The sequence below is a fragment of the Hyperoodon ampullatus genome (genome assembly GCF_949752795.1).
Source record: "Hyperoodon ampullatus genome assembly, chromosome: 13".
Classification (NCBI taxonomy): domain Eukaryota; kingdom Metazoa; phylum Chordata; class Mammalia; order Artiodactyla; family Ziphiidae; genus Hyperoodon; species Hyperoodon ampullatus.
Window position 1 is genome coordinate 26,420,251 of NC_136926.1, and position 15,604 is coordinate 26,435,854.

Consider the following 15,604-nt stretch of genomic DNA (forward strand, 5'->3'; position numbering starts at 1 on the left):
TGGAGAAGACAGTGGCCGGGGTTACGAGTAGGCAGGGAGAGCAAAACCCCTCAGCAGCACCAGGAGGCCAGGAACTAACCTGAGACTTCCCTCCCTGCAAGGAGGTTCATGAACCAGCCCTGCACCCCACCTGTGGGAGACAGCGTCACCCCGGAGGGAAGAGAGAGACCTAGGAGACTGAGGTGATTCCTGATTGTGACTCTCTTTACCAAGTCAACTGTGACATGTGCCAGTCCAGGGGGCATGGAACCAGCTCCCTGCCAGGACTGAGGGAGGGAAGCTTTGGGGCTGAGGAGCCCAGAGGGGTCACCTGACTTGGCCTAGGGTGAGAAGTTGGAGGAATTCTCCCTGGAGAAGGACGTGGTAACAAATGCCAAAAGACCAGGAAGAGCACCAGGCAGGAAAGGTGAGGGGGAGCCCAGTAGGCAGCAGAAATAGGCTGAGCCAAGGCCAGGAGGCCAAGGAGGAAGCTGGGAGTTGGTGTTGGGGTGGGGGGGTGGAACCAGGAAAATGGTGGGCTACTGGGGGAAACCAGACGGGGTGCCCTGCAGGGACGGGGGCAAGGCCTCAAATGTAAAGTTCAGTGACTCGTCCTTTGTCCTCTAGCCTCAGGGCAGTGAGGCACCAGGGTAAGTTTCAAACAGGAGAGGGCCGGGGGTCAGGGTCACATCTGTGTTTACTAAAGCTATTTCCAGAGGTCACATGGAAGTCAGCGTGCAAGGGGTAAGGGTGAAGTTGGCAGGCAGACAGAAGAAGGAACACAGGACTGGTGTGTGGCAGGCACTGTGGACCGGACTCTGCGCAGGTGTCTCACTCACAGCCGAGGGGAGGCAGTGCCATTTCTTTATTCTGAGGACAGAGCTCCGTCGACGGTGGCTCTGCAGGCCCACCCGGTACTCACTGCAACAAAAGCTGCACCAAGGGCTTCAGCCTCTCCTTCATGGCAGTGTCGGCTGGAGGCAGGTCCTTAGCCTTCATGATGTCCGCGTGGGCCTCCTGGAAGAGGTCCTCCCCCACCGCGGCTTCCACGCGCTTGCGCCACGCAGCCAGCTTAGGCCGGCTTTTGAAGATGTCACAGCCAGCACTGACAGGCTATGGGAGAGGGAGCCAGGTGGAGGGGTGGGACCCAGGGAAGCACAAGGCAGCATGTCCCAACTTAGGGATCCCTTGGGTGGATTTTCCCTCCTCTGCCACACGGGTGATAGGCTGGGGGTTCTCCTCCAGGAAATACCGAGAAGCTGCTCAATATCCCTGCAGGGTGGGGTTTTTAAGCCCCTTTTTACAGATGAGGATGCTGAGGCTCACAGGGAGAAGTGACCTGCCCAGGGCCCCCCAGCCAGAAAGGGCAATGTGAGCTGGTACACTGGCTCTCTCCCAGGGTACCCCAATGCCCAGCTGGCCCACCACCCCACGACACTCACATGCATCAGCTCTGTGATGGCCACCAAGTCTGCCACTGAGATGTGAGGCCCAGACAGGAAGTCCTGGTCCTTCAGGAACTTGTCCTCAAGCAGCTGCAGGCACCTGTCCAGCTCGGCCAGAGTAGATGCCAGTGTCTCAGGGGGCACCCGTTGGCCCAGGAACACAGGGAACAACATCTGGTAGGCGGGCAGGCAGAGGGAGGGCTCAGGGTCTGCCCAAGACCCAGCATGGTTCCTGCTCTCATTCCACCTATCAGCCATCCTCCGCATTTCTCCTCACTCCCATCTACCATTTCCGACCCACAGCCACTACCAGCCCAGGCCATATCCCTTACTCAGGCACAGATAGCCTCCACCTCTTCCTGGGTCATCACATCGGGCAGCCGGGGGATACTTCAGCAATCCCAGTCTGCCCATATCTTCTCCCTGCATAAAGCCTTCCATGGCTCCCTAGTGCCCTCACTGCAAAGGCCTCAACACAGGGCAGAAGCCATCCTCTCCCACCCCACCTCCCACTTCACCCCAGGCTTCTCAAATGGGAATGTGCGTGCAGATCCCTCTGGGATGTGATTCAAGTGTACGGTCCTTATCAGTACACCTGGGTGGGGCCTGAGACTCTGCATTTCCAAGCTCCCAGGTGACACTCATGCTCCTGGCCCATGGCCCACACTCTGAGTAGCAAACATCTACACTCACTTTCCTGGACTTCTCTCCATTCTGCCCTCAAATGCACCGGGCTTCCTCCCCCACCACAGCTTGTAAAGCTATGGAAAGCTTCTTTGTGCTAAATGGACCCCCAGAGGGAATTCCCTGGCAGACCAGTGGTTAGACTTCCGCGCTCACTGCCGAGGGCCTGGGTTTCATCTCTGGTCAGGGAACTAAGATCCCACAAGCTGCATGGCCAAAAACAACAACAACCACAACAAATGGGCCCCCAGAACAGTGGTTCCATACATGCAGCAGGGGCCAGCTCACACTCCCTCACACACACAGGGAGCCTGCTCTGTGCCAGACACTATGTAAGTGCTTTACCAATAATAACTCAGAGTTCACATTTCAAAAACCTCTGCACGTTTGATAAGTAAAAATGGTATCTGCATGCTCTTTTAATGTGCATTTGCTTGATTTTTACTGAAGTTACTTGTTTTCATCCATTTATTGACCCTTTCTCCCTGTCCTTCAGTTACATCTCTGCTGGTTTCTTCTGCGCATTTTTCTCCTGTGTTTTGATGGGCTTCTAAGAGCGTCTTATTATTTTTTAAAGCATATTTATTTATTTATTTATTTATTTATTTATTGCTGCGTTGGGTCTTCGTTGCTGCGCCCGGGCTTTCTCTAGTTGCGGCGAGTGGGGGCTACTCTTCCTTGTGGTGTGCGGGCTTCTCATTTTGGTGGCTTCACTTGTTGCAGAGCACGGGCTCTAGGCGCGCGGGCTTCAGTAGTTGCGGCACGTGGGTTCTGGACTTCTCCGGTGGCGTAGTGGTTAAGAATCCACCCGCCAGTGCAGGGGACACGGGTTCGAGCCCTGGTCTGGGAAGATCCGACATGCCGCAGAGCAGCTAAGCCCGTGCGCCACAACTACTGAGCTCACACTCTGCAACTACCGAAGCCCACATGCCACAACTACTGAATCCCGTGCGCCTAGAACCGGTGCTCTGCAACAAGAGAAGCCACTGCAATGAGAAGCCCGCGCACCGCAACGAAGAGTAGCCCCCGCTCATCACAACTAGAGAAAGCCCGCGCGCAGCAATGAAGACCCAATGCAGCCAAAAATAAAAATAAAAAATAAAAAATAAATTGTTTTTAATGTTCTTTCTAACATTTCTTTGCCATGATCTTTCCCAGGTTTATTTTTGCTTGTTTTCATTCTTTTTTTTTCTTACACAGATTTGTGTAAAATCGATTAGCCTTTTCTTTAAGTCTCCCACTGTTACTAGGCTTATAAATCCTTGCATACCCAGAAATCAGATCAACATTTAGTGAAATATCTTATTTCTTCCTACTTTGAGGTTTTTCGCTTAACACCTCTCCATCTGGAAAGTACATATGTAGCAAAGTGAAGGTTTGATTCTTTTCTCTCCCAAAAGACAATATTCCCAGGCAGCCTGGAATGTGCAAAAGGGCACAAGATTAATTTCCAGCAGCTCAGGAATCAAGACATATTGGGGGAGTCATTCCCAGGCTCTGTGCCTTGGTTTCCCCTCTGGGAAACAAGTTGGTTGCCCTGGAGCATCTCTGGCATTCTAGAATTTAGTGTTCTCAGGTCTCAGGTCTGAATGGAATGCTTTAGACAGAAAGCACCATCCCCTGGTCACCGAGGAAGGGCTCCCTGCTCTGAAGCTCATCTTCTGCCACATGGTCCGGGTGCAGCTTGTTCGCAGGGTCGTGTGCTGCCACGCCAGGTACTCATCCACACGGGCTCGGGCCTGCAGGTCCTGGGGGTACCAGTGGTCAGGGGCCTCATACTTGCGGGTCAAATACAGCAGGATGGCCACACTGGGGGACACGGTGGTTGCAGGGGACATGCCCCAGTCACTCTTTAACCATTCCACAGGGGCCAGGCCCTGGGTGAGGCCGGTCCCTGCTCCTCACACATCTTTCCCCAGCTCCTGGGGGTGGAACATTTCACTGTTTCTGGTACAGAGTAGGAGTGTGAGGCTCAGAGAGGTTAAGTGACAGCCAGGATCATACAGCTCTATGTTGGGCCATCCTATCATCAGAACTAAGGGCACCAAGTGAAAAACAAAATGTCATGAGATTTCAGAAAGTGGGCGTATGCTCAGAGAAATCTCCCATGAGGAAGCAGTGCCCAACATGTGTCCCGAAGGATGAAAGCGACTCCAATACCATTCCCCAACATCTCAAGGGCAGGGACAGCAACAGGAGGAAGACCAGGCGCCCCTCCCAGCCCTGGGCAGCTCTGCTGACTTCAACCCACTCTCCACCTTCGGGCTAGTAAGGGGCTCAAGGCACACAAGCCACGATCCAAGCCATCAACGGTGGACACACAGATGGCTGACTGGTGCAGCCAAGGGACCCGTTACCTCTCAGCCAAGGTGAAGTCCCCATCCTTCAAGGCTGGCACCTTCCTCAGGGGGTTCACCTGGGCAAAGTCATCGCTGTATTGCTGGCCTGTGGGAGAGACCAGTGAGGCAGGTGGGGAGAACTCTGAGCCCTCTGAGGTATCTGCCCACCCCTACCCCAATGTCCAGGCACCAACTTTCTGAGGCCTCCATCCAGGTGGGGCAACAGAGAAGACGAGGCCACTCTGCTGGTCAGCGGATCACACATGCTGAGCCTGCCAGAGGTCCCCCCTTCCTGTGTCCACCACCCCACCTTGGAACCTGGGTCAAGTAGCATCTCAGCTTGGACTTGGGAGGAGGGTGATTCACTGCAACTGTAATCCATCCCAGCCCCGGCCAACTCCATCCATGCATCAGACACTCTAGCCTCCTCCCTGGGCTCTAGGCTTGTCCACTGCAATCCACCTCTCTATGCCAACTGGGTGACCTGTCTACACCCCAGAGCTCCAGCCACACCTGCTCCCGGCCCTCAGCAAACCTCGCTCTCACCAGCAATACCTCCCCGACTCAGCCACTCAACCTCCTGCAAGTCAGCTCCTCTTTCTTTCTTGTGCCAAACCTTCAAGGCTCCTCCCCCACAGGGGTTCCCAGGTCTGAATCACATCTGCATACCTCCCTGGCCCGGGCCAGTGCAGAGGGTACACCAAGTAATGTATGTGGAGTCGGAGGGCTTCAGTGGAGCCGGGATCCAGCCTGGCCATAGGACCGCCTGTGGGCCTCTTTGCCCTTCTACTGCATGGACGGAAATCACCCCTACCCATCCTCCCTCTAGAAATTGCCTCTGTGCCCAGCCCCCACCCCAAGGAGCATTGAAAAGTCAGAGCAAGCTGGCATCAAAGCAGCTGGTGGCTCACGCTGGGGCACCAGAGGCAGAAGGTGGGCAGGCTCAGCCAAGCAGGGGTCTCCCTCCGGGCCTGCCGAAGGGGCTCTGAATCCAGAGCTTATCCTACTGTCCAGTTACAGCCCTGCCCCCTCCCCGGATTCTGTATAAGTGGAGGGGACCTAGGCAGGCATAGGTAGGAGTAAAGAGGAGACCAGATACAGGTGTCCAACCTCCTCCTGCCAGCAGACCCAGAAACTCCAGAGATGGGGGCTGCTTCCACTGGGAATGAGGAGGCAGTTCACTGTTTTCTCCAAGCCCAGGTGTGGAGGTGTTGGAGCTGTCACTCCACTTCCCGCGGCCCCACACCCCCACACCCCCACTGCCCTCTACCTGCTCTGCTCCTTCCTAACCTGTATTTTGAAGAACGGTTAGTATTTACTAGGCAAAGGTCAAGACTCTGAAAATACACAACTTATAGGCGAAGCCACGGTTTCCGACTGGAGTCTGTCTCTTGCCGTCTGTCTGCGCAGGCCGCCTGACCGTGGGGCCCCGGGAGCCCGTGTGCACACAGGGGCCCAGACCCCGGGCCTGCCTGCCGGACCCACCTTTGAGCAGGTCCACGGTGCGCAGCTCGAAGGGGATGCCGTTCTTCTTGGCGAAGATGTAGACTGCGCGGCAAGGCTGGGACAGCAAGTCCAGGTAGAGCTGCAGGCCCATGGCGGGGGCGGGGGTTAGGATTAGTGCAGGACTGAGGCAAAAGCGGCGGGCAGGGACCACCTGCCACACAGCCGGCGGCCGCGCGCAGCCTAATTAATCGAGCCCGGCCACGCCCTCCCCGCCCATTGGATGGTGCCGGAGAACTTTGGACCAATCAGCTGCGGCCTCGCTCTCCCGCCTTCCCTCTCCGGGGTTCTGGGCTGGGGTCCCTTTCCCGGTGGGGAGGGTACAGGGAGACGGACTCTGACAGTTTCTTGCCGCCAGGTCAGTCCCCTAACCCGGACCTCAATGTCTACCTGAGTCAAATGGGGCGGGGGGATGATACTGGGGTACGACGTCGAGGGCGCTTCCAGCGCAGACACTCAGTGAATTTAGAGTCGGAAGTGTTGGCCCAAGCCACCTTCCCCCACTCGCGGAGGGGGCTGAAAGAGGAGGGACTTAAGTGTCCCCAGGAACACAAATAGAGGAGGAGAAAGGAAGTGCCACGGCCTCCCCTGGGCCCAATGCACAGGGTGGAGGTTGGGGAGGGCGTGTGGGCCTCTGCACCCAGCAAAGACTAGGTCCACACCTCAGGAAGCCGCCCCTCCCCAACCTTCCTTACACTCCCGGCTAATCCCTCCAGCAAAGCAGAAGCCCTGTGGGGCCCATCTAGAGGTTTGCAGGGGGGCCCGGAACCTCCCCACTTCCTTTGCAGGGCCAAACCCCTCCAACTACAAGCCTGGAGCTCCTGAAGTCTGTGGCTGTGATGCCCTCATTCTCTAAGCAAGCCTCCTGGATAAAAAACCCTGTCCCCAAACCCAAGACTCAGAGAAAGCCCCTTGGCAAGAGGATCGGTTACTGCAAAACTTGAGAATAGCTTGGCCTTCCTGGGCCCCAGGCTCCCAGTTTATAGAAGACCTATCCCCCCAGGGCGGAGCCATGTTCTCCGCCCCCTCCAGTGGACTGCCCTCCTCCACAAGTCACCCTTGGCCAGATTACTGCAATATCCAAATCTCCCTGCTTCCTCCCTGGCCACCGTCCAGTCCAACCCCCAACAGCAGCCAGAATATTATTCTAAAATGCAAGCTGAGCATTCCGTTCCTCTTCATGGTTTGCAGCTCCTAAGTGTGGCATTTAAGGCCCCTTATGACTGAGTCCTGACCAGGAGAGCTGCTGTTTGGATTTCCCCTCCCGACCAATTCCTCAGGACAGATGCAGGACTTGTGATTTACAATACCTGGTGCCAAAGGGCCACGTCCTGGGTGACTGGCCCAGCAAAGCGATAGCTGGCATGCCTACAGCCAACACCAGTGGATGCCCGATACCCCTGCTGTCTTTCTCTAAGAACTAGAAGGCAAGGGGGCATTTGTTAATTTCACTCTTGACAACCATCAGGGGGAAGCTGACCCATGGGGCCTAGGAAAGGGGGTTGTCTTTTTTTTTTTTTTTTTTTTTTTTTTGCATTACGTGGGCTTCTCACTGCCGTGGCCTCTCCCGTTGCGGAGCACAGGCTCCGGACGCGCAGGCCCAGCAGCCATGGCTCACGGGCCCAGCCGCTCTGCGGCATGTGGGATCTTCCCAGACCGGGGCACGAACCCGTGTCCCCTGCATCGGCAGGCGGACTCTCAACCACTGCGCCACCAGGGAAGCCCGGGGGTTGTCTTTTGAATAGAGGCCAAGACCAAGGTCAGGACAGAAGGAAGTTCAAATAAACCACACGTCAGAGTTAGAAGCAGAGGCTCAGGCTGAGCCCAGGTTTATTTCCCAAACTGAAAAGAAGATGCAGTGATTAAAGGAGACAAGGTCTGGGTATGCCATTCTCATCGTGGCTTTTAGGCAGCTGTGGAAGATGAGTGGGGACCTGGCCCAGGGAGCAGAGGGGCAATGGGACTCAGGAAAGTCACGCCTGCTCTCTGGGTCTGCCTCCCATGGGACATGGAAAGGAAGGTGCTTTGTGAACTGCCAAGGGCAGAGCAGAGGCTTCCCAGCTCACTGGATCATGGACAGCGCCCTAGGCATCAACTTCCGCTTAATGGTGGGGTCTGCAGGCTGGGAGTCCTTGGCCTTCAGGATGACCTCATGGGCCTCCTGGAAGAGGACCTCCCCCACTGCCGTCTCCACGTGCTGGTGCCACACAGCCAGCTTGGGTCGGCCTTCAAAGACTCGGCAGCCAGCACCCACAGGCTGTAGGGAGACAGGGGACAGGATGGGCATGGATGGGTGAGGCCAAGTATGGCAGCATCTACTTGGTTTGGAGGCCACAGAACTCCAGAAGGTTTCTACACATAAGCACAGTCCCATGGCCAGGTGGGGCAGTGTAAGCAGGACTTCAGCAGCCACCCAGGACCTCCCCTGCCTAGTCCCCCCAACAACCGCCCACAGCACTCACATACACAAACTCCGTGATGGCTATCAGGTCAGCCAGAGAGATGTGGGGCCCAGTGAGAAAGGCCTTGTTCTGGAGGAACTTGTCCTCAAGCACCTGCAGGGTCACGTCCAACTCTGCCAGTGTGGCTGTCAGCATCTCAGGAGAGACCGGCTCACCCAGGTAAACAGGGAGCATCACCTGGTGGGTGGGCAGGCAAAGTGGGGGGTTAGGGCCCAGCCCAGCCTCAGGGGCAGGAAGGCAAGTTTCCCTGCCCTTAGAGCTGCCTCCTGGTTCCATGCATTTTTTTTCCTACAGGGAAATTCCTAAAGGACTCCTTTTCCCGGAACTATTCCTGTTCCCACAGTCTGAGCCTGGGGCATCTAGTTGCAGCGAGCGGGGCCATTCTTCATCGCAGTGCATGGGCCTCTCACTATCGTGGCCTCTCTTGTTGTGGAGCACAGGCTCCAGACACGCAGGCTCAGTGGTTGTGGCTCACGGGCCTTGTTGCTCCACGGCATGTGGGATCCTCCCAGACCAGGGTTCGAACCCGTGTCCCCTGCATTAGCAGGCAGATTCTCAACCACTGCGCCACCAGGGAAGCCCCTGGCTGCAGACTTTTTAAAACTATGGATCACTTGCTGACATTTAAAAGTGGAGACATTTCATATAAAAATCCTGAACTTTCCAGCTTTTTTTTAACATAAAGGTGCTGGCCACACAGGGCCGGCATTCCTACCTGGCCACCAGCGCAGCATCTAAGGCTGCTGCTGGGGAGAAGCTGCTCCTTGGTGGGGGAAGCGGGAGGGTGGGGGGAACAACGGCTCTTAGTTTGCCAAACCCCACATAAGTCCGCCCCCGTGTATTCTCTGCCTCACCCCAGCAGCAGACTGTCTACATTTCCCTTCTGTTCCCATGGGGTGGTTCCAAAGTTCTTAGGGTTTTAAAAAGTGTTTTTATTCCTCTTTAAATATAAAAGACCATAAGAGGGTAATAAATAAATTCTGATTTATTCTTATCAGGAAATGCTATAGAGTAGTTAGAAAAAAATAAATTAGACCCACCCATAGCACTATGGAAAAATGCAAGTTCCAGAATGATATGAGAGCATTTATATAAAATTGTAAGCACTCAAAGCAAAACTTTATTTTTATGGCTACACATAAATGTAATAATGTAGAAAATCGTGAACTGAAAGGACTTGAACCAGATCCTGGGGAGCAGGGGGCACCTCAGGAAGGAACAAGGGCAACAAAGAGGTCTTTTGACTTTTGTCTCTAATGTTTCCTTTTTCATATAAAAAAAAATAGAAGTCACAATAAAACTCATGACCCAGAATTAGCCATACACTTTCAAAAATGAGGAGTGCACTTCTGATGAAGATATGACAGTCACAAAAAAACCACTGCTCCCACCGTAACACTGAAAAGAAAATAAACTTATTTTCCTTTAAAGTCTTCAAAGAATATAGAACTTTAAAAAAAGGAAAATAAAAGAACAAAAAAGCCTAAACCTGTTCTGTCCAATATGGAAACCACTGGCAAGGAGAGGTTACTGAGCTCTTAAAATATGGCTGGTCTTAGGTGAAATGTGCTGTGCATGTAAAATACACACCAGAAAACAGACACAGATCAATGGAACAGGATAGAGAGCCCAGAAATAAACCCACGCACTTATGGTCAATTACAACAAAGGAGGCAAGAATATACAACAGAGAAAAGATAGTCTCTTCAATAAGTGGTGCAGGGAAAACTGGACAGCTACATGTAAAAGAATGAAATTAGAACATTCTCTAGCACCATACACAAAGATAAACTCAAAATGGATTAAAGACCTAGACATAAGACCAGAAACAGTAAAACTCCTAGAGGAAAACATAGGCAGAACCACTGAGGGGCACTTAAGTGTCATTGTTGATGGACACTGGGGTTGCTTCCACAGCTATTGTGAATAATGGCTATTGTGAATATTGCTGCTATGAACATCTCTTCGAGACCCTGCTTTCAATTATTTTGGGTATATACCCAGAAGTGGAAGTGCTGGGTCATGTGGTAATTGTATTTTTAATTTTTGGGGGGAACCATCATACTGTTTTCCACAGCAGCTGCACCACTTACCATTCCCATCAACAGCGCACAAGAGTTCTAATTTCTTCTTATTCTCACCAACACTTGTTATTTTGTTCACATATATATATATATATACACATATATACATGTATACATATATACATATATATATACACCCCCATTCCAGTGGGGGTGAAGTGGTATCTCATTATAGTTTTAATTTGCACTTTCCTAATGATTAGTGATACTGAACATATTTTCATGTGTTTATTAGCCAAAATGATACTATTTTGAGTACACTGGGTTAAGTAAAGTATAGTCATTTCAACTGTTTCTTTTTACTTTTTAATTGTGGCTACTAGAAGATTTAAGACTGCATATATCTCACTTTGTACTTTGGTGCAGCACTGGACTAAATGAACTAAATTCCAGAGGGCACGAGCCCTCCCTAGGTAAGCCACATTCATCCCTGGGGTCCAGGCAAGCAGGGGTGCAAGCCTGCCATCAGCATAGGAGTTTTCTGATGAAGCAGCCACGTGGAGAACTTAGGGCAGGGCTGAAAAGTAGAGCCATCTCACGGTGGTACTTGGTGCTTAGATTCCAAATCCCTGCTGGAGGAAAGCAAGCAACCTGATTCCACCCTCCAGATACCTGAAGCCAGAGATGAACTGAAACTAACTAATGCCACATCCCAGCCCCACTCCTGACTGGCTGGAAGGGAGGAACCTCCCACCAAGACTGCCTGATAGAGGAAAAGTGCAAGCCCTTTCTCGGGTATTTATTATGTATTCAGTCTCTACTCTCCTTTTATACATACTGTGCAGCACACAATAATAAATTATAAGACATACAGAGAAAGAGGAAAATGTGGCCCATAATCAAGAAGGATAAAAAAACAACCAATAGAGACAGACTCACAGAGAACCCAGGGGTTGAAATTAGCTGACAAAGACTTTTAAGTAACTATTATAAATATGTTAAAGAATTTAGAAGAAAAGATGGACCAAGTGGGTGAGTGGATGGTGAATTTCAGCAGAGACATGGAAACTCTAAACCAAATGGAATTTCTAGAACTGAAAATTACATATCTCGAATAAAGAATGCATTAGATGGGCTTACCAGCAAACAGAAGGAAGGATTAGGAAGTCAAAGTCAGGTCAATAGAAGCTATTCAAACTGAAAGGAAGAATGCGATGTTGCTGGAGCCCTTTTGGGGCGATGTCCTCACTGCCCCCGCCTGGAGAGGGGCACCTCACCTTATGCCACAGGACCCAGAGGCAGTTTCTCCACAGGGTTGTGTGCTGCCAGGCCAGGCACTCATCCACACGGGCACAGGCCTGTGTGGTCCTGGGGGTACCAGTGGTCAGGGACCTTATACTTGCGGGCCAGGTAGAGCAGAACGGCCATACTGTGGGGGAGGGGAGGACATGATGGGTGGGGGAAAATATGGATCTAGGGGCTTTATACAGAGTCCCTTCCTTAACCTTCCTGACCATGTGCCAAGGTATTTGCTTGGTTTCCAGACAAGGAAGCCGGGCTCAGAACAGGGATGGGAGTTGCCCACGGCACACAGCCTTTGGTGGCAGAACTGAAAGTCTGTCTATGGCTAATACCCAAGCTCATCCTATCACCAGGCGAAATCCCACGGCAAGTCCTGCCAAGTGTTCTGAGACAGCTTCTAATGGGAAAATCAGAGAGAGCTTCCTGGAGGAGATGGCATCAAAGCTGAGCCTTAAAGAATCTCAGTTCTTTCCAGTCTGCATCTACTCTTGTCATCCGACATTCAGCCCCTCCCAGATGGCCTGGTGGTTCAAGAAGGCTTTCCTGTTGTCCCTAAAGCACCTGCTGGAAACACAGGGCGGTGGGCGGGGGGGGGGGGGGGGGTGCGGTGCTGCGGGATCATGAACCAGCAGGACAGACAACGCTCCCACAGCTCCCCTCCTGCCCTGGGTTAGGAGGGCTGCCTTGGTGTTGGGGTGGGGGTGGACCCGGAAGAGCACTGAATGTGGGAATTTGGGGCCACAGGAAGGCCTTCGGGAACTCGGGATACCCCAGGGGCTGGGCACCCCAGCCAAAGGGGCAGAAAACCTCTGTATCTGCCACTGGCCTAGGTTCCTTACTGGGAACCCTGCACCCACATCCAGCTGAACAGCTCACTTGTCTTTTTGCTCTTTTTGCTCCCAACTAATTGTTCAAGGAAGCTCCGAGGAGGGCTGAAGGTCCCTGGGAGCCATGCACCTCCCAAAGTAGGGGAGAAGAGACAGAGAAATGCAGAGATTGCACGCCACCCCTGGCAGGTACGCGTGGGCAGTCAACAGTGGGCAGCACAGGACTCAGGCCAGTAAGGGCAGCAGGAAGGAAGATGGCGCTGGCAGAAGGTGGGAGGAATTCTTTGGGGGTGCATCCACCTCGAGATTCCAGAGATGAGTTCAAAAGTTCCAGGTTCCCCTTGTTGTGGGAGGCGTGACTTAGGTGATGAAGGGGGCAGAACTGGAAAAAAATTTCACCCTCCCTAAAGAGATTTCTACTTCTTGGGACTGTTGTGATGCAAAACATGCACGTGTCTGGTGGTCCTCCCACGGGCATGGCCCACCCAGGGAAGGGGCAGCCCAGAGATGGAACCACTGGGGCATCAAAACACAAGTTTGGCCAGCGGGCAACCCTTGGAGGGGATGAAGCCACCCTGCCCCACACCCCTGCCCGGGGACCCATCACCAACAACCACAGGATTGGTACAGATGTAAAACAGATGCGTTCTTTTCCAACCATCCCTGTGAACTGAAACCCTGAACAGGCAGGAGCCGGGGGTCAAGCCCTGACTCTCTGTAGGATGTTGGGCAAAGGGCCCTTCACCTCGGAGGACTTCAGTTTCCTGTCTATGAAATAGAGAGCTAGGACGAGATGGTTCTAGCGAGGTCTGGTAGCAGCCCCGGGTCCCCAGTTACCTCTCGGTCAAAATGAAGTCCCCGCCCTTCAAGGCAGGCACCTTCTGCCGGGGGTTCACCTGGGCAAAGACATCACTGAGGTGCTGGCCTGCAGAGAGCCCATCGTGGTGGGTGGTGGGAGGGAAACGCCAAGCCCTGCGTGGCTGCACCAACCCCCCACGCCACCCCCGTCTCAAGGCCCAGGCCCCAATTTCATGGCTCTTCTCCAGCCCCGGGCTGCTCTCCGGTGTGGGAAAGGCTGCTGTGGGAGGAGTGGGAGGCTGTTCTGCCAGCTGGTGCAAAAGACCTTGACACCCCTTGCCAGGTTCTGGTGGGCATAACCTTCCCCCAACAGCACGCCCCCAAAACAGAGCTCAAGAAGCTCCAGCCAGGGTGGGGCCTCTCCTTGCCTGGGCCCTCACAGACACCCAACCCACTGCCTTTCCACCGTTGCCAGCATCACAAGCGCCCATGCAGGGTGTCCCCAGCTGCAGGGGCCGGGAGGCTGGTGCCCTGAGTGGACTGTGATTTCCTATGGTGCCCCTTTCCCTGTGGACTCTAAGATAGGGTCACCAAACACAGACAAGTGGCCTCTTCCTGGTGTCCACTTACTTGCAACCAACTTCCACAGGCCCCTGTGTGTCCCCTTGCTCACCCTGCCCTGGGCACCTGGGACAGAGCTGGCCCTGTCGTTAGGCTCTGCATTCTTGTCCCACCACAGCTCCCAAGAAAGGTGCAGCCCACTGTCCCCCAGGACCCTGACCTCTGCTTAAGCTCATATGAGTGTTTTCTGCTCCTTCAGACGCAGCCAGAGAGAAGCTTCTGAAGGGCACTTAAGCATCACTGCTGCCATGCTCAACAGCCTTCAGTGGTTCCCCATTACCACGGGAGCAGGGGGAAGCTGCTCAAAGTCATAAACTATCCACTACAGCCTTACCCCTCCAGCCTCAGCCCCACTCTCCTCCCTCTCCCTCCCTTCAGACTGTTCCTTCACCAGGGACCCTCCCCTCCTCTCCTGGTGAAACACACCTCCTACTGCACCCTCTATCTGACAGCCCAGTTTGGACATCCCTTTGTCCCCATGCCCTCTCCCCTACCCCACACTCTGCAGAGGTAACCCCTGGGCAGGACAAGTGGGCAGTCCCCAGAGGAGGCTGGGAGGAGATGGCGATTCAGGCAGAAGGACAGGCTGGCCCAAAGGCAGAATGGCAGGCGAGGCCCACCGAGCTGGGGGCGCTGGGTGGAAGGCTCAGCCAGGCAGAGTTGCCCTACTTGCCCCACCAGCAAAAAGGGAGTTCTGCTTTCCGCTACCCCAGCTGCCATGCCAACTGTGCCCTTGGGACCTTGGGGACCTGTCAGAGAGACAAACCCTCTTGCTCAGAGTGCAGGGCTCGCCAAGCCCCTGCAGTCCCTCTCCTGCTCCCAGAACTCCCCGTCGGCTGCCCCCCTTTCCAGTAGGAATAAGAGAGGCAGAGGACAAGGTAAGTGAAGGCAAAGCAGGAGGAGGAGGAAGGGACAGAGGGGGACCCAGTGCAGCCCAGGCCAGAGCATCAGCATCAGCAGTTGGGGCCACAAAGGAGGGACTCACTCTGCCACACTCCCCATGCGGCCCCCTAAAGCCCTCTCCTCCTGCCCCTATCTCTTTCCCTGAGGCCCCATCCCTATGCCCAGGTGCACCCCCTCTGTTCGCAGCGTCCCTCCTCCTTTCTTCATGCCTCCCCCACATTTTACTCCGCTTCAGCTGAGCCCCGTGGTCCATTCCATGGGACCAAGCAGAGTTTGGGGATCCCCGAATCTCGTATCTCCCTGGTGGCTCACCTATTCGGCGCTGGCCCCAGGATGGGGGTGGCTTGGAGAGGAGTCCCCCTAATTGGTGTTCGGCCTCCCCGTCCCTCACTGACTTCTCGGTCCCCCAGACCCGGGCCTGGCCCACCTTTGCGCAGGTCCACGGAGCGCAGCTCGAAGGGGATGCCGTTCTTCTTGGCGAAGATGTAGATGGCGCGGCAGGGTTGGGACAGCAGGTCCAGGTAGAGCTCCAGGCCCATGGCGGGGGCGGACCACCCTCGCAAAGCAAGGAATACGGAACACAGCAAGCCCAGCGCTGGGTCTGATGAGCAGCAGCGCGGCCCGCCCCCCTGGTAGCTCCCCATTGGCGCTTGGGCCGCGCACTTGGGTGCAATCGCGGAAGCCCGGCGGCGAGTCTGCGCGCTGGGCGGGGGCTCC

General features: G+C 54.3%; 2 protein-coding genes across 2 annotated transcripts; both read right to left on the reverse strand.

The window, feature by feature from the left end:
* Positions 1-897: 897 nt before the first annotated feature.
* Positions 898-6,044, reverse strand: LOC307061816 (glutathione S-transferase theta-3-like; the record flags this gene model as incomplete). Its single annotated transcript, XM_079717130.1, has 5 exons — positions 898-1,092; positions 1,422-1,598; positions 3,767-3,917; positions 4,466-4,553; positions 5,933-6,044. 5 exons carry the CDS (start codon positions 6,042-6,044, stop codon positions 898-900), a joined length of 723 nt encoding a protein of 240 aa, XP_079573256.1.
* A 1,968-nt stretch (positions 6,045-8,012) lies between these two features.
* Positions 8,013-15,426, reverse strand: LOC307061858 (glutathione S-transferase theta-1-like; the record flags this gene model as incomplete). The annotated part of the gene is given in 6 exon segments (XM_079717195.1): positions 8,013-8,207; positions 8,413-8,589; positions 11,714-11,800; positions 11,802-11,865; positions 13,403-13,490; positions 15,315-15,426. Coding segments are annotated over 6 exon segments (723 nt in total).
* Positions 15,427-15,604: the final 178 nt, after the last annotated feature.